We start from the raw sequence: 22,268 nt of genomic DNA, 5'->3' as shown, positions 1-22,268 counted from the left end.
AGTTCTACAGTACCAGTTAAGACTTTACATGGCCACAGGCCAAATATTTTGGAAAGTGTCTCTTGTTGAGCAGGGGAGCCCATGCTTTTCAGACAGAGTTAAGATGATTTCAGGAAAGTCAGCTGAAACAAAATTTCCCATATTGGTTAGCAAGGACATAAATTGCAAGAAAAGCCTTACTTTTTAAAAAATAAAACAAAACTTTATTATGAGCATCAGCTTTTGCTTATCTGCTGGAGCTGTGTAGGATTCAAGTTTTCTTGAAGATGAAAATTGAGATTTCCACATCCCCAAACATGAATCTAGAAATAAGACGAAGAAGGCCTGTTCAGGTTATGTGCAGCCATTCTTATGTCTCATTGTGTGCATTGTGTGCTGCATACTGATCTCAGGGGTCTCTCACAGGCGTAAAATGCTAATAGTAGAGTTTTCTGCTGTGAAGCACTCAGGAGCCCAGGGTAAGAGGGAACTCCAAAACCTCATTCTGCAATGCTGCTTGGAAAACAGCCAAAGAAAGAGTGCGCACCCATCAAATGTGAACGCAGAACGAAGTGAACAAATGTGTGTTTTTTTCTGAGCACCAGAAGACTACACCCTTGAAAACAAGGCTGTGAACTTGAGGGTTGCTTTGTAGCACTGCGAGTGCCTTGGGAGTGAGTGTCTTTAGATGCAGCCATGGAGACACTGGGATGCAGCCAAGGCTGTCATCCGAGGCGAATTGCTGGCAACTGCTGCCAGCAAGGGATAATTAACAATCAAAAGATCTTAAACTGTAACTTGAAAGAGCCTGTCAGGTGGTTGTAATGACTTGTTAAGTTAATCCAGCTACTCAAGGGACTGGCTGGACACCCAGTCCCCAAGAGTTCGAAAGACACCTGTGCCTCTTCAGAACAATGCTTTGCAGAGGAATATTCTGCAGAGGCACAGACAGGCCTTTCAAGAGAGCCACTGACTTGGAGCAGGCGGCAGATTGGGTATCTGCAAATAATCATACTGCAGTTCATGAGAATGAGATCATGTGTGAGTGTAGCTGTAAAACAATTAACTCGGGGTTGTTTTTTTAAGCTGCATTGGGTTGAGGGAAGCTGGAAAGGAAGCAAGCGATATTGTCTGGTGCAGTGATCATGAATGATCCTTTCCCAGTGATTTTTGACATGTTGGGTTGAACTTGTGAGCATTTCGATAGTGTCTCAGTTGTGACACTGCACCCTGATTTTATTTTATTTTTCAAAACGGAGGTTGAATCTAAGACATGGTGGGGATCAACTCTCAAGGCAAATTGTTTTGCTTTCGGCTCTGCCTATGATGGCTTACTCCTGAATGCATAGCATTCACACAGAGGATCCTGGAATGTCTGTGGCTCATGAAAGTGCAAACAGTGCTGCCTTTGAGTTGGGTCCAATGGACACGTTTCAGGTGCAAGCTCCTCCCCGTGAAATTTCCTATGCACATTAACTGGGATTTCCCCTCTGTAAACATGCTGCTTGGCTGAAAGGGAAAGATGCTTCTGGAGATGTGCAGAATTGCCCTTCCTTGGCTATGAAGCAACTCCACAGCAAGTGCCATGTAGAGAGGCTTTGGGGACAGCATATTTAGGGAAAGGAATAGTAGGAGAGGCATTCTGTTTCATTTCAGACTGAGGACGTGAGCAGGTATGCAAATAAACACAGCAAGCGCCAGCCATAGAAACACCATGGGTTAAAAATTTAAAAGAGGCAGAAAGAAGAGAAAGAAAAAGTAGGAAGGAACCAGTAACATAACCGGCTTCCCTCCCTGCTTCAAATGATCCTTTGCGGCAATCCTTTTCTCTTACAGAAAAACGCATTCAGGTGTATCATTTGCTTTCTGTTTATAGCCACATGACTGGAAAAAGAAAAACGAATCCCACCTTAGCAGTAATGAGGTAGAAGTTTATTTTATCAGCTACAGCAAAGCCCTCCCTGGCCTTTAAAGAGGGATATTTTTTGTGGCCTCTCTAGTCTGGTTGCTGTTTCAAAGTAATAGAGGCCCCGCTGCTTACCATGGCAGCTGGGTAAAGCGGTTCGGTGAATATGGTGAGGAAACGGTAGATGAGGTTCATGGTGTTGGTGATGCCATAGAAAGTCAGGGAGCCAGCAGCATAGTTTAGTAAGACTCCAATTGTCTTATAGTAGCTGCCATGCACCACAGTCTGAATATTGTTGTGCCAGACAGAGTACTTCAGTGAGTCCCACTCCAAGCACCATGAATTGCTATTCCTGCCAAGCAGGTACAACATGCAAGCTTTCTCAGTTCTATGCTTGTAACTGTAGGTGACTCCCAAACACAGCCATGCGTTTGAAATCTCAGCCTCCCAGTAATGGCAGCCCTCACATAGGCTGCGGGTGCACAAGAGCTGTGGCCAGTGGTTGAATCCTTGGCTGGGTTTTGAGTAGTTCTCCAACAAGATTCCCATGTTCAGCACAGAGTGGGTCTCCTTAAACAGGAAGAGTTCTTCGTTGGCAGTGCTAGCATCAAAATTCAGCAGACAGTAATCTGTTTCGTAGGAGGCAAAACAAGGGGTGAAATGTCAAAAGAAGCCACTCCAGGAAGCTGGGCAAGGGTGGGCATCTTCCAAAATCATAGAGTCACTGAGGCTAGAGGTGATCGGAATATAAACTTACTCCAGCCTCTTGCCCAAGGCAAGGACCTCCATGAATTCTCCCACATGTAGTCCCACCCATCAACCACCCTAGGAAACAATCTGGAAATTTTTGTTTATAACATATGTTATGAGTCTTTCTCCAAGGAGCTCAGCGTAGTAGCAGTAGAGCTTTGCTCCAAATGGTAATAAACTCACTGAGAAACTTCCATGACAGTGAGGGAATTTGAAACCAGGTTTTCCCCTAGTTCATGTCTAATGCTCTGTTCACTATACCCCACCAGCTCTTTACAGTATTTATATGCACGACAAACAGAAAACAGTAGCAAGCAAAGTGATTCGTGTCACAGGTACCTGTATCTGACTACTGATGGAAGATGTTAGTAAAGAGAGCCAGTGTGGTGTAGTGGTTAAGAGCGGTAGTCTCATAATCTGGGGAACCGGGTTTGCGTCTCCGCTCCTCCACATGCAGCTGCTGGGTGACCTTGGGCCAGTCACACTTCTTTGAAGTTTCTCAGCCCCACTCACCTCACAGAGTGTTTGTTGTGGGGGAGGAAGGGAAAGGAGAATGTTAGCTGCTTTGAGACTCTTAAAGGGGAGTGAAAGGCGGGATATCAAATCCAATCCCCTTCTTCCCTTCTAAAGCTACCCAGGTGGAAATAAGAAAACAAGCCAGTCCACCAAAGTATGGAAAAGTGAAGCCTCATAGTTTCTGTATGGAAATTCCCTCCCATCCCCAAATTTCAGTATTAATTAAATCCTGGGGATGAAGCAGCCTTGGCTTCAGGACATACTTGTCTTGCCAACACCCCATGTGCAGCCACAACAATATTTGAAGAAAGGAGAAAGCAAACAATATGGTAGGAAGAAATTGTTCGACCGTGATGGACCACATTAATGTCCAATTTATTCTGCAGCTGTGTATATATATATATATATATATATATATATATATATGTATGTATATGTATATATGTATATATATATAGCATTTCTGAACCACTTAATATTTTGAAACTCTTAAGTCATTTACAAAAATACATCATAAAAACAATAAAACATACTGTATCATAAAAACAGAGATAAAACATACAAATCAGTAAAACGGTATTTAAAAAAAGATGCAATAACAGGGTCCCATCTAATAGGTCAGGAATAGCCTGGGCAAAAAGATAATGCCCCTAAATGACACCTGACACAACCAATGGATGGTCCTTCACATTTGGCAGAGAGGAGGACATTCCTGAGCATATAGGGACAGTGATGGAAAATAACTGTTTCCAGGTATCCGTTCTGTGTATTCTATAGGGCGTGGTTTTGAGAGTAAAATTCCCTCAGATTATCTAACTGTTCTTATAGGTCTTTCAGATAACCTGATCCCAAGTTGTTCAGGGCTTTATATGTTAGTAACAAGACCTTGAACATGGTCTGAGAACTGCTTGGCAGCCAGCCCTCCCACAGCTATTTTGTGTGGAAGAACAAACAGTGTTTGCTGGCAGCCTTCAGGAATTCTTTCGTTTGAAATTTGCTTGGGGGACAGTTTAAAGTTGCTTCTTCTTGCATCCCTAGCCTTTTCAAAAAGGCTAAATCATTCTTACTGGGTTGGTAGAACTGTCAGATTTCACCTGGGACAGTGCTCTTGGGATAGTGCTCCTCTTTACGAGAGGGAGAAATTTGGCTGTGCAGCTTCTCCCCTCATAGTACTTCTATGCTGGAATCAGGATAGTGTGCTGGAACCCCCCCCCCCCCCGGCAAAGCACAAGCCGCTAGAGCTTCACCTTCAGTCAGAGCAGGCCTTAGCATTAGCCAGGGTGGAACATCCCCTTCAGGCAGTGAGGGCTTGGATGGGTGTGGGAGCAGTGGCAGCAACCCCCCGGCTGTTTCTCCTGAACCCATGTCATGTGTAATGCAGCCTAACCCTATGCCCCCGAAGCTGCTCTGCTTTGCTCAGGTGCATTGAAGGGTGCTGTAAGTTTAACCTGCCCATCAGTGTATGGAATGCGGGGAGGAGAAACATCTTGTCCTTTACCTCAGTTAACAAAATGTCCTGGGCCTTGGAAGCTGTTGGGTTGGGTGGGTTCAGCACCAGTGGCCGGCTAAGCTGAGCCCTGGCTGAGGGTCCCAGGAGCTTGTAAGGGCCCACACTGGCTCAACCCAGGCACATTGCCATTTGCACCACTATATATATTACCCAAACTGTAATATTCTGCCCATAGGTAGAAATGTATGAAATGTATTGATTTCATAGATCTGTAGTCTGGATACATCTAGGGGTAGGAACTTTGGGCTGGGACATTGCAGTTTGGGTAGCTTAAGATGGCGGTGACCGTCATGGATGGGAGACAAGCTCAGTTCTTGTTCAAAAATGCCACCACTCATCCACCACTAAAACATGTCCTGAGGCCCCCCGGCAGAGGGTGACAAGTGGTGCTGTCACCAATATGGCAGCAGCAGCAGAGAAAGCATACGGCAGGCACCGTTGCCACAACCAGATCTGGGTCCTGCCCTGGTTGTGGTAGGTGTTAGGTGGGTGGGCCCATTGTCAGGGCTGAATCAAAGCCCCCCAAAGTTTGACACCAAGCAAAGATGGAGGGCACAAGGAGAAGGGGACGGCAGAGGACAAGATGGTTGGACAGTGTTCTCGAAGCTACCAGCATGAGTTTGACCAAACTGCGGGAGGCAATGGAAGACAGGAGTGCCTGGTGTGCTCTGGTCCATGGGGTCACGAAGAGTCGGACACAACTAAACAACAACAACATGGGTGCACTGTTAGCATACCAACCAGAAGATGCTAGAGGCCCCCCTATGGCTAGACTCCCATATACTGCCTGCAACATTACTAGGGTTCAATGAAGATTACAAGAGTCTGAGGTTTGCTATTCATACTCAGTGGCCGGAAGCCACACGCACCTCCAGCCTCAGCAAAGGACACTGTGCCTTTCACCTGCTTGCAGCAGTCACCTGATGCTGTCGCTTTCTTGCTAGCTCTCAGTTAAAGGATGATAACTGCGGTTCTGCTCCCCTTGCTAACTAGGGCAACCAAAACACACAAAACTTTATGACGGGTGATTATTTTTACTGGCCAGCATCCAGCTAGCAAGCACAGACTGGTATTTGGTTTAATGCAAGACTTAACAGATTGGTGCTGACATTGACCTTTCCTATTCAGCTAGGACTGGACTTTTTCAGAGACGGTGCCGGGAGATTCTGGGTCCAGCACTTTCTGCATGGCTCCTCAAAGCAGTGTTCTAATATTTTATGTAAGAAGTGGGAATTTGTATGGAGGATTTCTGCCTCCCATCTACCATATGGGAATAATAATAATAATAATAATAATAATAATAATAATAATAACCTAACTGAGATAAAAAGCAGAGACATCACCTTATCAACAAAGGTCCGTATAGTTAAATCCATGGTTTTCCCAGTAGTGATGTCTGAAAGTGAGAGCTGGAACATAAAGAAGGCTGATCGCCAAAGAATTGATGCTTTTGAATTATGGTGCTGGAGGAGGCTCTTGAGAGTCCCATGGACTGCAAGAAGATCAAACCTATCCATTCTTAAGGAAATCAGCCCTGAGTGCTCACTGGAAGGACAGATCCTGAAGCTGAGACTCCAATACTTTGGCCACCTCATGAGAAGAGAAGACTCCCTGGAAAAGACCCTGATGTTGGGAAAGATTGAGGGCACAAGGAGAAGGGGATGACAGAGGATGAGATGGTTGGACAGCATTCTCGAAGCTACCAGCATGAGTCTGACCAAACTGCGGGAGGCAGTGGAAGACAGGAGTGCCTGGCGTGCTCTGGTCCATGGGGTCACGAAGAGTCGGACATGACTAAACGACTAAACAACAACAACAACTGAGACAATCTATTATATGAAATGCTTAGAGAACGTAGCATCACTTGGGGGTTGGACTACTGTGGTACCTCGGGTTAAGAACTAAATTCATTCTGGAGGTCCGTTCTTAACCTGAAACTGTTCTTAACCTGAAGCACCACTTTAGCTAATGGGGACCCCCGCTGCTGCCACACCACTGGAGCACGATCTCTGTTCTCATCCTGAAGCAAAGTTCTTAACCTGAGGTACTATTTCTGGGTTAGCAGAGTCTGTAACCTGAAGCGTATGTAACCTGAAGCGTATGTAACCCGAGGTACCACTGTACTAGATGACCCTCAGGGTTCCTTGCAACTCTACAATTCTATGATTTTAGGAAAAGTGCTGAATTCTAAGGATCTCTCATCTTGTTTCCAGATTTGGTCAGTCCTAGTGCAGATGACCAGAGACAGAAACAGGATGGGAGGGCAGGTAGGGGTCTCCTCTGAGACTTTCTAACCTTGCAGAAAACATACTGGGAACCAAACTAACTCCTCAAACTCTCCTCCAGACTTTTCCTGGAATCCAAGTGACCACAGCATACAACACATGGTCAGTATTTGATAAAGGATGCCTAGGCAATGATACCTGTGTCTCTCTCTGTGTGAGTGAAGGTGGAGGGCAAAAAAGGAAGAGTTCTCTTCATGCATCCATTCCTCTCTCTCTCCCCCCCCCCCATTCTGTGTTTGTGCCTGTATATGGGAGGCAGGCATGAGACAAGCGGATGAGTCCTGACATTAATGGGCTTTTGCTACAGGTCTGCTGTAAGTATGGCTAGCATGGAGAGTGTTTGAGGGAGAGTTTCTGTTGTGTTAGTTGAGTTGAGGAAATGCAGCCCTAGCATTAAGTAGCAAGAAAGAAGGGGTTGATGGAGAAAGCTGGTCACTTCAGGAATTGGTATTTAACCTTGCCGTATTCTGCTAAATTATTCCTTCTAGAATGCTGAACATCAATAAATGTCAGGGTTATAAATCGGTATTCAATAGACTGGGGCATCAGATAAGATGTGGATTAACTCCTTGAACAAAAGAGGAAGATTATGATAAAGCAAACAGTGAGTAAGCATCTGGGCACACCCGTAAGCAACCACTTACTCCAAGTTTTCTTCCTCTGGAAGGACAAGAAATCCAAGATTTCTGCAACTTCCCAGAATAGAGATGAAGTGATAGGAAAAGTCAAACCTGTTATGCTTTGGCTGTTAAAGACATGAAACAGAAAATCTTGCAGCAGCCCTGTGAAACAGTGTTCTTTGGATATCTTCTACAATTGCTTTGAAAAAATTTCAGTTCTTGAAGTGAAATGCCTGCATTTTTTTTTAAGTTCCCCAAGAAGTGTTTTGCCAGGATTGTGTCAGTGACGAATCTCCACAAAGGAGGTCCTTCTGTTCAGATGTGTGACTCCAGCCACGATGTGGTGTTTTATTTGTTCACCGACTTTTACCTCTGTCTTGTTGTATGGTATGGTTTTGACCTTGCATACTGCTTTGCGAAATGATATGTGGTTTATAAATAATTGAATTGAATAAATAGAAAGACTTTGGCCTCTGTCTTACCTTACTAATGTGGCTATTATATTTACCTTACAAAGCTGGGAAGTGTGAAATTCAATTTAAGCTACTGCTGCTAGTACCAGGTCAGTCACAATGAACAAGTTAGGCCAGTTGACTGAACTAATGATGAACACCTCCATCGTTCTCTTAGAATGGCAATGGTGCCCACCTGAGAGGTGCTGGAACTGAGTTCTGGCGAGATCTGACTGGGGGCGGGGGGAGCCCTGGCAGTGGCTGTCCCAGATGTACACCCCTGAGCTTAATCACGGCTTGTTTTCTCAAATGTGATGGAAGCCGGCTTGAGGGAAAACAACTCAAGTAACAGTATTTCTCAAGAAACCTCAGGATACAGATGGTTTGTGGCAAACGTCACAAGGACTCTGCTTCACATACCAGTGATAGGAGTACATTGGCACCAGATAAAATGGTACTGTGTGCACAGGCTAAATTTTAAAGCACTCCAAAGGAAAGCAATGAGAAGTCAAATGGAATTGCAACACCTACACTTTCTGAGACTTTTCCGATCCGTGGGAGCTGGTATCACTTCATAAGGCACCATTGTGATCCCTGAAAGACAAAAGGTCCTGGAGTTATTTGTGTGTGTGTGTGTGTGCATAGCCTGTGCAGGGTGCCATGTAAACAGAAATTTGAGATCTTGCCCTCAGGGCTGTGGACTACACAGATTTTTGAGCTTATTTTTAACCCTCATGTAAGAGACTTATTTGATCTGCATTATCTTGCAAAATTCCCTGTTTTCGTCCTTCCAGAAACACAACCTTTTTAATCTAGCAAAGCAACAACAGTTCTTTGGCACACCAGACACTAACAAAAATATTGTTCCAACCAGCGGTTGCTGATCCTTATTAATCCAGCAGCATTTACGGGAATCATCCTAGACACAAGTATAATTGGCTGGGAAATTAAAGACCTGAATAACTTGATCCATACCAAAGGGATAGAGTCTTATAGGAGCTTCCTTCATTCGAAGTTAGTGTGGTGTTTTGTTGCAAAACTCGCAGGGCATCAAGGAGAAGCGGCTTGCTGGGTGGGGCAGAGCCTCTGTGCTAATTTCCCGGCAGCCGGATCATTGTTAGCACTACGCTAGCCCCACTCCCAGCCACCTTCTATGTTGGCAGCAGTGACCCACCTGCTGTGAAGCTAGCTGAATGGCTGCGCCTCACCCAATGAGCTGCTTCTGGCTGCAAACTATACCCCAAAAAGGCAGAACTAATAATTCCCCCACGTCTGCCATGTGGAAGACCAGGAGATCACCATGGGCTTGTGAGAACTGGGGGTGCTGCACCACAGCAAAATAAACTGAGTCTTCTTTGGGGTCTCTCTCCTCATTCTTCTACAGCCACCACATCTTGTCCATTAAAAGGTAACCAGAACACTGGGTTCTGCTCACCCAGTGTACAACTTTGACACTCTCAAATAGCCCAAAGCTTGGTCGGTCCCCTCCCCCCCAAATACCCCATGATGTGACAGAAGAAGAGCCTTGCTAAGCTATCTATTCTAGCATTCTGTTTCTACAGTGACTAACCACATGCTAATGGAAAGCCCACAAGCATGACATGAGTGAAACAGCTCTCTCTTGCTGCTGGTAACTTGCCCCCAGTGACTAACAGCCACTCAAAGCCTTATCTTCCATGAATTTGTCTAATCCTAATTTTTGCCACAGCACATGCAGAAGACACTGTTTAATTTGTGTTTGGTTCTATCCAGGTAAATATGCTTCTTAGTTTTGTTAGATTTAACAGAAAAATGTAATTTGTTTATTTTTAAAGGTCTATAATAATCTATTTTTAAGGGCTCTTTAAGCTATATAGTTTATTTTACAACTATATGCATCTGGATCTACACAGAGAGGAAGAGATTTCAGTCCATTTCATTGCAATCCCTAGTTTAGAATTTGCTTTTTGCATAACTTCAGCACATTGGATCAACATTTTCAGAAAACTATCCATCGTGACCCTAAGCCCTCTCCTGGTCACACCACAACACAAACTCATTTGATTTGTAGGTATGTTAAAGGAGCAATGCATTTGATTTCAAGTGTTTTATATGTGGCTGCATCATTCTGAAGGGTTTCTGAGTCTTAATGTGAAACAAAGGGACTGAGAGGCTATGCATACATCAGATTGTTAATGTGTACGTTAATGTGTACATAGATCCAGCTTTTTCCAAGGATTGTGAGTGAAATTACCCAAATTTGTATTTTGTGTGTGAGCATATGATTAATTTTAATTTTCATTCAGTTGTATTGTCTTTCTATATTATTGTATGCCATTGAAGCATATGTCCTTTCTTAAATGAAACAAAAATATTGTAAAATTAAAAAAATCTACAGCACCATGTGTTGAAGAGTTATTTGAGCCCATGAATGCATCTTTCTAGCTGTAGCATCTATGTGGAGCCAACTCACCTTTTTGAAGGGCTTTGTTGATGAAACAGAGTCCGAACATGGACACTTGGGATTTCAAGTCACTCAAGGTCTGTTTAAGTGCTACGAAACTGGTGGGCTCCTCACACTTCAGTCCAATCAAAGCTTCTGTGCAACCCGACATTACTCTTATTTTTGGGTAGTCCTGTGGGAACAAATAGATTTTAACAAAAGATTGAAACTCACTGAAACATTTTTGGGAGAATTTTGATGTCCTCATTACAAAAATGCAACCATCTTGGTTTGCCTGCAGGCTTTCTGACTACGTGTATAGAATCCAGGGCCGGCTCACCCATGAGGCAAGATGAAGAGACTGCCTCAGGCGGCAGGATCCACAGGGGTAGCAGATCCCAGTGTAGATCTTCATTCACCCCTCTTGTTCCTGGTGTATATCTTCACTCACCCTTTCTTCCCTGGCAGGGTGTTTGTGCCATTTTATGGTTTACCTCAGGCGCCAATATTTTTCAGGCTGGCCATGCAATCTATTCTAGCATTCTGTTTCTACAGTGACTAGTTGGAAGGGACCTCAGAATTCATCCTTTGCTCAAGGCTGGATACGTACAGTGCAAAACACAAATCTGTTTAAGTGCCTCCAGTGAAGAAGAATCTACAACTTTCCCCCTCTGCCTAGAAGGGGCACCATCACAGCAAGCCATGACAGGAGACTATTTAATGCTTTGAATGTATCAGGTTTTTGAATTTCGTGGTGAAAATACCAGAGATATTTGAGAAAATGTTCTTTAAAAAACAACCACCTTTCCCCTTTTTAATTATCCAAGGGAACATGGATAATTGGTTATAACTATCAGGGTATGATGGCCTGAAGGCACATGGTACTGTAACTATGTTCAAACGAAGCAGCTGCAAGTCTGAGCAGTGCATGCCTGGGAGACCAAACTGATTCTCCCTTCACAACAGAAGAAAGGAAAGTTAGAAATGTTATAAGAGCTAGTGTGGCTTCATGTTTAGAGTGTTGGACGAAGACCTAAGACTAGGTCTCAAAGCCCCACTCAGTCATGAAGCTCCCTGAGTGACTTTGGGCCAAGTTACTGTCCCTCAAGACCTAAGCTACCTCATAAGGTTGTTGAGAGGATAAAATGGGAAGGGAGGGTAGTGCCAAGATCTTTACCTTCAGTTCAAAGGATCGCACAAACACTCACGCATGACGAGGATATAATAATGCTACTGGAATATCACTGAACGCTTTATTGCTCTTTTGCTATGGGCCAAATACGGCCTTATAGGCTAAATGCCACCTCTATGCAAACAGGCCCATTCCTCCCGCTACATTCCATTTGTGTGGCTTAAATGGTACAGAGGTCATTTGCTCACATAACATGGTGTTCAGTTTAAGACTCTGTTTTATTATTTGCATTTCTCTAGCGGCTTAGAGAAACACTTGATCAAACGAAAAATAAAGTCGCACTCTTTGGGCATGTTTTTAGCGAAAAGATGAATTTTTGTTGCTGTTCCGCACTGGAGATTTTAGAATCAAGGCAGGTGATCCTCTGAAAACGTTTATGAGCGGCAGTGTATAAGAAGTTGGGAGTCTCTTGCCTCAGATGGGCAGCTGCTGGGGCTACATGACCTGCTGCTGGCATAAGGGGAGAATTTTGTAAACACATAACAAGTACAATCTAATAATAAGCAGGTGATGGAAGCTGGCACCAGGGCTAGGCTTGTGAAAATAAATGTCCTTTGCTTACTCTCTTGCGCTTGGTACTGGCACACTTCCCAGCAGAGTAAAGAGGAATATGTGGTAGAGGAATTTCACCCAGCACAGTACACTCCTTAACCAAGTCACCCTCTTTCTTTCATGCTAATAATGGGTGGGGCAGTAGCAACAACAGTTGGAAGCACCGACCATTCAAAGGACAAAAGAGGTCAGAAAGGGTTAAGAGATGCCTGAGAAGAATCAGGTTGCTCAGCATGTTGTCTGGGGCTGATGAGAGTTGTAGTCTAAAATATCTGGTGGACCCATGGCTGGGTAAGATTGCCTACTCTATTCTGCCTTGGTCAGACCATACCTGGGATACTGTGTCAAATTCTGGGCACCACAATTTAAAAAGGATATTGACAAAGCTAGAATAAAGGCAGAAGAGAGTGACCAAGATGATCAAGGGTCTGGAAACCAAACCTTATGAGGAACAGTGGAGGGAGCTGGGTATGTTTAGTCTGGAAATGAGAAGACGGAGAGGAGATATGAAAGCTATCCTCAAATATCTAAAGGGCTGTCACATGGAAGACAGAGCAAGCTTTTTTATCCTGCTCCAGAAGGTAGAAGAAGAGAAGAGTTTGGATTTGATATCCCGCCTTTCACTCCCTTTAAGGAGTCTCAAAGCGGCTAACATTCTCCTTTCCCTTCCTCCCTCACAACAAACACTCTGTGAAGTGAGTGGGGCTGAGAGACTTCAGAGAAGTGTGACTGGTCCAAGGTCACCCAGCAGCTGCATGTGGAAGAGCGGGGAAGCGAACCCAGTTCACCAGATTACGAGACTACCGCTCTTAACCACTACACCACACTGGCTGTGGACTCAAACCAATGGATTCAAGTCCACTAAACATTAGGGAGAACTTTCTGACAGTAAGAGCTGTTAAACTCCTTTGGGAGGTGGTAGACACTCCTTCACTGAAGGTTGGCTGGCCATCTGTCATTGATGCTTTAGATGAGATTCCTGCATTACAGGAGGTTGGACTAGATGGCCCTCAGGGTCCCAACTCTACAGTTCTATGATTCCCTGGTCTTGACTGTGCTCCAATTACAGTGTGGACTCTACCTGCAGAAACTGATGGTCACTTGGGTCTTCCATGAGACCTGTCAGCCAGTAATTCTGCTTCTGGAGATCAATCAGCTGTTCTTGACTGTGCTGAATGGAATTCCCCATTCCAACTAAGGCCGATCTTTCTTCTTCATCTATAAAGTCCATCACCTTGTTCTGCAGCCGCTTGAGCTCTTTCATCGCCTCGGCAAAGGCCCTATTCACTTCGTCTCGGGCCGTCTTCACTACTTTCTGAAAGGGAAAGACAATGCCAAGCACATCACATTTTCACCTACCATTGTTTAAAGTATGGAAGTTGCTACAACACGACGTAGCGTTGACTTGGGCAGCTTTAAAAGTGGATTAGAGAAATCCATGGAAGATAAGGCTACTGATGGCTGCTAGTCATGATGGCTATGTATTGCCGTGATGCCTGTGAATCCTAGTGTTATGTACTGAGTTGAATAGGATCCAAAAGGCAGCAGTCTGATTGGTCCTAGAACAATAGGATTCAGAATGCAGCAGTCTGATTGATCCACAGGAGCCACCCAATCCAGCTCCAGGTGAAAGTGAATCCGCAACCCGATTGGCTTACAGGTGAATCCTGGAATTAGCCAATCACATGGGGCCCATTGTGTAAATAATGTATATAAAGCAGACATTCTGGGGGAACTTCCATTCCTCCTCACCACTATGAGCTGAATAAAGAGCATGAAATGCACTCTCGACTCGGAGTATATTTCACCTAGTGACTGGGGATTGCAAGCGGGAGAGTCCTATTGTGCTCATGTCCTGCTTGGGGATTCCCCCTAGCATTTGTTTGGCCACTGTTGAATGTTGGATTAGGTGGGCCTTGGACCTGATTCACTAGGGCTCTCCTTATCTTCTTATGTGTTCATTTAATACTCCTTTGTGAAATTCTCAGGGTAGGTGCAGACACGCATTTTTAAAGTGGCAAAGCTGCTATGGAACCATACATAAATAAGGAGCAATTGGTTCTGCTGGTTTCTAGCAAAAGTACTGTGCACACACTGCTAATTGGCTTCACGCTCCCAACTTTGTCTTCCTCCTGAGAGCACCCTTTCAAGTTAAGAGAAAGTCCTGCTTTCGATAAAAGAAAATAAGGCACCAAAGAAGCAGGCTAACTTGCTTGTTGTGCTTTCTTTTCTTTTCATTTTTTCCTTTGAAAGAGGATTGTCCACCTGAAATGTGGTGGTGAAGAGGGAAAGGAAACAAAGGGAATCAGCTTTCAGTCTGGAGGGCCTATGTGTGTAATTTGAGGAGAGGTAGTGAGAAGAAAGCAGAGCTCACCAACCACAGGAAACCCTATTCCTGTTTGCGCTGGGATGTCTGTATGTATTGCATTGTGGTCCCTTTCAGTGCTGTTTAGCTGCTTTATTTATCAAATAGTCCTTCACAATAAAAGCTGGACATATTTTCTAAAAAAGAAAAGAAGCAGCAACATGTCGCTTGTGGGACCGACAGCCTCAGACGCACAGCAGTTCCTTGAAGCAACAATGTTGTTAGGTCTTCAAACGATGCAGTTTGTGATCTAAAGCAGGTTTCCCCCAAAACACATTGTTTTGTACATCTGCAAGCCCTGAGCCTGCTGATAGCTCATTCCTATGCATGAATGTTACCACTTTGGCTACATAAGAGTTCATACTCAGATGATGAGTTTGCTATTAGTATACAGTGGTACCTCGGGTTAAGTACTTAATTCGTTCCGGAGGTCCGTACTTAACCTGAAACTGTTCTTAACCTGAAACACCACTTTAGCTAATCGGGCCTCCTGCTGCTGCCGTGCTGCCAGAGCACAATTTCTGTTCTCATCCTGAAGCAAAGTTCTTAACCCGAGGTAATATTTCTGGGTTAGCGGAGTCTGTAACCTGAAGCGTATGTAACCCGAGGTACCACTGTATAGTGTATATGACTCTCAGTCAGCCAGAAGAACAGAATGGGAGCCAAGCATGACCTGGGATGTTCCATGGAGTAGCAGAGAAAGCTGGCATTTGCAAGGGGTCTTTCAGGGTGGCTAGGCCTCCAGATCTAAAGAAGTGTCAACCACTTGACTTCAGTACAGTGGTACCTCAGGTTAAGAACTTAATTCGTTCTGGAGGTCTGTTGTTAAGCTGAAACTGTTCTTAACCTAAGGTACCACTTTAGCTAATGGGGCTTCCCGCTGCCGCCGCACGATTTCTGTTCTCATCCTGAAGCAAAGTTCTTAACCTGAGGTACTATTTCTGGGTTAGCAGAGTCTGTAACCTGAAGTGTCTGTAACCTGAGGTACCACTGTACATGCAAATACATGCCCACATGAGGAACGGTACAATACTGAGTGGCAGTAAGTGCCCCTGGATCTGTGTGATGTGCCATGGATTCGGTCCCTTCCCTCAGAAGCTTTTCTCACCGCAAGGTAGTTAACTCTGCCCCTGTGTTGCTGACTGTCCACTGCCACCATCAAGACTTGGTTTTCCACGTTGGCCTGTACTCTCCTGACTTCGACCTGGGAAAGAAAGAATTAGAACATGGAAGCAGCAGTCTGGGGATGACGACTTCACATACACCTCTTTTAAAAGTGGAGCATAAATAATCAGTGCTCATTTTTTAAAAAAATAAATAAATGAGATATGTGGGATGTGTATTCCAGTTTTATAGAAGAGAGCCTGTTTGGACTCACATTACAAAGGACTGGACTAGATGAACAGCCGCTGGAATAAATCAGGAAGCCCATTTTTTATTCACAAACTGCTTTTTGACGCAAAATGTCTTCAATGCAGCTTACAGTTTTTTAAAAAAAGAATTTAAAATTCTGATATTAATACCTCATACAAAACCTAACAATATTCATTCATAAACTTTACTGCACTAGCCAAAGGCCATGGCATCGTTCACAGGGAGAACAAAAGGAAAAACAGCAATAACCATAAAAACATAAAAAAAAAAAAATATTTAGCGCTACCAGTGCAATAAACCACGGTCAAGTCTCCTAGAGATTATTTGTTGCATGAGCTGGAATAGCAGGTAAATCTCCGGTAAAATATGCCAGCTTAAATGTCCGAATCCCCTTTGCAGCTGACACCTAACAATATGGAACAGCAGAACAATACACCATTAAGCAGTGCCAAGAAGCCTTGACAATTCCATGCTAGTTGTCTGGTAAAATAAAAAAAGCAACCCTCGAACAAAACACCTGAAGTATGGGAAATAATGAAACCTCCAAGGCAAGCGAATTTCCATCGCAAACTGTACCTCCAATGATTTTGGGACAACAGGGCTGGTTTAAGACTTAGGACTGCCTGAGGCAAAGGATAAGATGATGTCCTCCTTCTCCAGACAAGCTAACTGGAGGGCAGTCAAATTTTACTTCAATAGTACGGATGGGATAGCATGACCCCCCACACCTGAGGGCAGCAGGGGTCCGGGACAAACTACATGGCACACAGAACTGTGCCCTCTGACAGAAGGGAATGGCTAGGAGACTCAGGAGAAGGATCCACAGCCTCTAGTATCTGCTAGCCACCTCACTCTGCCCAAGAATGGGGGTTAATCATGTGGGGCATAGTAGAAAAGCCTCACCTGATTATCTTAATAGGCAGGGAGGTTCTTATCCCAGTTTTCTTTTTATGAAACTGGGTGTAACCGGATAGGGTGCTGTCCTCAGCTGAACCCTTTTGTTCAGCTTCTAACCAACTTTGTCCAAATTGCACAATCTCAAGGGCAAGCAAACTCAAAATAAAAAAGGTATAACAATCTTGGTGTCAGTATGAACTGGTTCACTGCTTTTGTTGCAATGGCAAGTTGATGGGCTCACTCGTCTTCTGCTGATAGCTTGCTTGAAAAAACATCACTCCTAATGTGACTGTTTCTCCTTTTAGAAGAGATAAAGGATGTGAAAGAAAAGTACATACAAGTACAAGCCATATATCACAAATACAGACAGCATTTTAACCTCATAGCTAATATGTCTAATATATAGTTCACCAGGTTCTACATATATATATATATATATATATATATGCAGGTTTTGGTGTCTTCGGGTGTCTTCCCGTGTAAGAGTCGGGGTGTCTGTGCGACGTTTCGACGAGGTCTCACTCGTCATCTTCAGGCTGGTGCTTTCGGCTTCTTGTTACTGGAACTTGTTCCAGTAACAAGAAGCCGAAAGCACCAGCCTGAAGATGACGAGTGAGACCTCGTCGAAACGTCGCACAGACACCCCGACTCTTACACGGGAAGACACCCGAAGACACCAAAACCTGCATATATATATATATATATATATATATATATATATATATATACACACACACACACACACACACACAGTTGGGCTCATCATTTTATTATTTATATTTAAAAATTATATCCCACCCTATGTCATAGGGCACATTGTAGCAAGCAACACATAACATGTCAGTAACATTAAAGCACATCATCTCTTTCGTTTTCCAAGTTATGAATAGGCAAAAAACAATAAAAAAGATAAACCATCTGTCAGGGTTACTTCCAGATCCTAGCTCACAGAGGATCACGCTAGCCAGCGATCGTTAAATAAAAGTCTTTATTGAGTTACAGTCTCCATTCTCGAGCTGCTGCGTGCAACCCTACGTCTTATGCTTAGATCGGCGAAGCTCCGTCTGAGTCTCCGCCCCTTGCGCACCAACTTAATATCCTAGCCCTGCTCCACCTTTTCCGCCTGACAGTTCTCCTCTGGGTCCCTTTGCCCCCCTGGGTCTCTTCCTTCCGGGATTCTTCTGACGCTGACCTCCCTGACTCTCCTGTCTCCTTGCGCCGGGCTTTAGGACCTGGCTCCCTTTCCGGGCTGCCTACTGCGCCACCTTCCTGTGCATTTGAACTTGGCGCGCGCGCCCAACCTTCCACTTTCCGTCTAACCGTCACTTCGCTCCCCGATGAAGGTGTGGCCACTCCTGACTCGTGCCCTCCCTCCTGTTGCGAGCTGCCAGCGCTTGATCCCTGGCGCTCTTCCTCTTTCCTACTCTCTGGCGGTGACGCTGGTCCCGATCTCCAACTGCTCCCCTCTGAGTCCCCTCTGGCTCTATCTTCCTGGGGTGTCCCCCTAGTCTCCCCCCTTGCCCTGGCCACTGGTGCTCCTTTTTGTGAATCTTCTGATTCACTGGAAAGACTCGGAGATCTCGGGTCGTCGTCATCACTCATCCTTTCTTCTGCCTCCTCCCCCTCGCTCTCTGTTTCCTCCCTTGCCCTCGCCTCTGCTCCTGAACCCCTGACACCATCATTGTTATAGGGGAAAAAATATGCATTCTGAAAATTATTATATCTCCTCTAGTCCTCAACAGTGTCAAACAGATATACAGTGATACCTCAGGTTAAGAACTTAATTCACTCTGGAGGTCCGTTCTTAACCTGAAACGGTTCTTAACCTGAGGTACCACTTTAGCTAATGGGGCCTTCCGCTGCTGCCGTGCGATTTCTGTTCTCATCCTGAAGCAAAGTTCTGAACCCGAGGTAGTATTTCTGGGTTAGCGGAGTCTGTAACCTGAAGCGTCTGTAACTCAAGGTACCACTGTAAACCTCTCATTTTCCACCCCCCAAAAAACAACACCACGCAAACAAGAGAGAAAGAGAGATAGGTGGGAACTAAGACTAAATTGATACTATATACATTTTTATCAGTCTCATTTTTTAGCTAATACTATCAGTTTCTGCTTCTCTATATTTGTCCTATTTATCCTGCAGTTCTAAAAACTGAGGATTTACCCAAGTTTAAACAAGCTTCTGTACCTTTTCACATGTCATATTCCAATTTTTGTCCTTGTGGGGAAGTTAAAAAACAAAAGGCTTTGGGAGGAAAGCAAGTTCTCCCTCTGAATTGTTAAGAATTTTCTTTTCCTGGGCTGTCCCATCTCTAGTGCCTATCAATGGAAAGAACAGTGATGAAGAATAGAAGTAAGAGAAATAGGGTGAAATGGGAGATGGTCTGTGCTACTGAAATCCCAACCTGACCCAGTGGGAAGTGACGCTGCCTCCCCTCCCCCAGTTGCCAACCAAGAGGGGTGAAGGACGCCACACGCACAATCTCCAAAAGATGTTGATAGGAATCGTTTAGGAGAAGGTGCTATAGTACTGACCTAGCACCAGTTGTCCTCTTCTGAAAGTTGCATGGCAGGAAAACTAACTGCTGACTTTAAAGGATGGCATGATACTCACTTCTTTCTTGCTCCTGTCGTCCTTCAGAGAGATGGCGTCATGATTCTTGTGCTCTTCCCGAACACAGATGTGGCAGATAAATTTCCCTTCGATTCTGCAGAACAGCTCCAGGAGTCTGTGATGTTTCAAGCACATATTAGCCTTCAGGTCATTGAGAGGTTTTATCAGCTGATGGTTCCTGAAGGCGTTGTCTTCATAGTGGGAACGGATGTGGTTTTCGCACAAGGAAGCCATGCATTGCAGGCAGGACTTGACAGCCTTCATCTTCCTGGGGGAGCAGAAGTCACACAAAACCTCCCTCTGACCTTGCAGCTTCCTTGACCCTTGGGCTTCTTCCCGTGCGAACCTTGTGGCGATTTCTCCCAGGGTTGTGTTTTTGCGCAGTTGAGGCCTCGAACTGAAAGGCTCACGACACTGAGGGCAGTAGGGGCAATCCCCGACCAGGGCTTGGTGGTCCCAGTAATCCTGCAAACAGTCCATGCAGAAGTTGTGTCCGCAGGCTGTGGTGACGGGGTCTCTGAACACCTCAAGGCATATCGGACACACAATGTTGTCCTCAAGGAAAAGCAAGCTAGCTTTCTTCATAATAACACTTTCTTTTTTGGCTGAGACTCAACCAGTGCTTGTAGTTGCACAAAACCCTAGGAAAAGTTGGGCTGCCACCTGTTTTTTTTAATTAAAAAAAACACACATAGTAGTTGAAACAAATGGTTTTTAATTGACTGGTAAAACATGCACATTTGCATAGAGCTAAGAAAATAACATTTTAGAAGAAAAAAGTGTGTCTTTGAAGATATTGCAGAGTGCACTAAAAGTAAACAAAATGTTTAAATGTCTTGCCAAATTGACTGTGGGCAAAGTTTTAGTTGCTCAAACTTTTCTTTACTTAGTTACTACAACCAATTACCGGTAATTGGCGGTTGTAATCCCTGTTAAAAGACAATGGCTTCCTCATGTTGAGATGCAATAGGTAGTGTTCTTTGTAGATGGTTAAACCTGTTACCACTCTTCAATGGGTGAGACTGCATCATTCAGTCATACTCAGGAGAGAGCTAGTCTAAGAAGGAGGCAAGACTGGCACAGTGAATTCTGCAGGAACAGTAGACACAACTTTTGGATTTTGTGTTGTAGCACAAAAAAACCCCCAGAAGTGTTGAATGGTCACTGTAAAATGTGAAGGTTCTTTATTGTTTCACAAGTTGTGTATGTCTTTAAGGGCTAGGGCCAGGGCAAATAACGAGACCCAGTCTTACAGCTGTGAAACATAGCAGGTGCTGCTAGGTTGTGTTAATAAAGCTGTGCCAGCATTTGGGCATAGTATATAAGGAGCAGCACCTAGCTCCCTCATTACCCTGGGGGGATGGGTTGGTGGTTGGGTCTGGTTTGTTGTTGTTATCTTTAGTGTAAAAGGAGTTTTTGTTTTGTTATTAAAACCTTGTTAAAGTTATTTTTGAGTTCCTTGTTATGCATGATCTCCCCAGCAAGCTCTCTGCAGCACTACTAAACTGCAAATCTGGGATAATCTGGGTTAAAACTATGTGGAAAGAGCACACTCCATACAGGAGTCTTGGCTAGATTATTTCTGTTCCTTCCATCCCTACCTTTGTGATCCTATAATTCTACAAACAGATGGATTTTTATCAGTGAAACTCATTTCCCACACTCACCTGTTCAGCTGTGATACAAAGTCAATTGTGGCACTCTGTAACATTAAGTACCATCTGGCAAAAATTAGCAACCCGTAGGTGCTAATAGCAACTGTTCTACCTACTAACAGATCCTTCATCTAGCTCCAGTGGCTAAAGGTTTTACGTTGTTCTTTTCTTGGTCCAAAACGGCAACTCATATTGAGTTCCTGTCAGTTTACAGTCTTTCATGGGGTCTGAATTTGCTATGTGACATCACAGTTCAAACTACAAGGGAGGGGGGAGCTGAGCACTCTGGTTATGACGTCATTGCACAAGCAGGTCCAAGTCAAACATTAAAAAGACCACTCTTGAAAGCTCTTGCAAGGGGAGGTAGGCTATAGGCACCTCAGCGAACTGACATGAAGAGGGAAGACCACGTTGAATGGAAACCAGGCACTTTGAGGCAATTCTTCCCTCTGTCCTCTTAATTTAGTCTAAATACTGGTCAGATATTTCCCAGAAACAGAAAAATGTATTTAAAAAAAATTTGAAAGAAAACAGTCTCTATTTTTGATGAGATACACTTAGCTCTCTCTCAGGAAGACTGCATAACAATTTCAACATTTTGCATTGCATCACCAGAACAATTTCGTTCAGCATCTTGTCCTCAAGTATATGATCTGTTTAATTAAAAAAAGGTAAAGGACCCCTGGATGGTTAAGTCCAGTCAAAGGCAACTATGGGGTTGCGGTGCTCATCTTGCTTTCAGGCCAAGGGGGCCGGCATTTGTTCACAGATAGCTCTCCAGGTCATGTGGCCAGCATGACTAAACCTCTTCTGGTGCAATGGAACACTGTGACGGAAACCAGAGCTCACGGGAACACTGTTTACCTTCCTGCCACAGCAGTACCTATTTATCTATTTGCACTGGCATACTTTCGAACTGCTAGGTTGGCAGGAACTGGGACAGAGCAACAGGAGCTCACCCCATCATGGGGGATTTGATTTGGGATGTGGGTGGCGCTGTGGTCTAAACCACTGAGCCTTATGGCCTTGCTGTTCAGATCTGTTTAATTATTGTACGATTGGGAACATTGTCTCCATAGGTGGCCAACTTTCCTGTGAGAACAACTGCTCAGGTGTAAGTACCCCACTGGCCTACATTCTTAGCATCATGTGTTTGTTATACTACTAAAGAAGTAAAATA

The 22,268-nt window shown here is 44.3% G+C and overlaps 1 protein-coding gene across 2 annotated transcripts; it reads right to left on the bottom strand.

Annotated features, from left to right (window-relative positions):
- Nucleotides 1–1,889: 1,889 nt before the first annotated feature.
- On the bottom strand, nucleotides 1,890–21,240 carry LOC309525662 (E3 ubiquitin/ISG15 ligase TRIM25-like). Of its 2 annotated transcripts, none has more exons than XM_082211080.1 (7): nucleotides 21,101–21,240; nucleotides 19,434–20,096; nucleotides 15,658–15,753; nucleotides 13,266–13,499; nucleotides 10,471–10,633; nucleotides 8,550–8,612; nucleotides 1,890–2,514 (listed from the first exon to the last, which is right to left on the bottom strand). In XM_082211080.1, the coding sequence occupies exons 2-7, from the start codon at nucleotides 20,016–20,018 to the stop codon at nucleotides 1,976–1,978; spliced, it is 1,680 nt and encodes a 559-aa protein (XP_082067206.1). In that variant the 5' UTR covers nucleotides 20,019–20,096; nucleotides 21,101–21,240; the 3' UTR covers nucleotides 1,890–1,975. The 2 variants fall into 2 exon arrangements, with proteins under 2 accessions (XP_082067206.1, XP_082067207.1); XM_082211081.1 differs by having other exon boundaries at nucleotides 13,419–13,499.
- Nucleotides 21,241–22,268: the final 1,028 nt, after the last annotated feature.

The sequence above is a fragment of the Podarcis vaucheri genome, assembly GCF_965113315.1.
Source record: "Podarcis vaucheri genome assembly, chromosome: 2".
Classification (NCBI taxonomy): Eukaryota; Metazoa; Chordata; class Lepidosauria; order Squamata; family Lacertidae; genus Podarcis; species Podarcis vaucheri.
The sequence above is the reverse complement of the archived record's forward strand: the minus strand, read 5'-3'. Positions and strand labels throughout refer to the sequence as shown.

What these genes read in the sequence shown, in the direction of transcription:
- LOC309525662 (XM_082211080.1), bottom strand. Translation starts at nt 20,018, where the DNA reads ATGAAGAAAGCTAGCTTGCTTTTCCTTGAGGACAACATTGTGTGTCCG. An exon ending in GCAGAGTTAACTACCTTGCG is followed by an intron (nt 13,500 to 15,657) that starts GTGAGAAAAGCT and finishes TTTCCCTTTCAG; the next exon opens with AAAGTAGTGAAGACGGCCCG. An exon ending in GTGACCATCAGTTTCTGCAG is followed by an intron (nt 10,634 to 13,265) that starts GTAGAGTCCACA and finishes TTGTTCCCACAG; the next exon opens with GACTACCCAAAAATAAGAGT.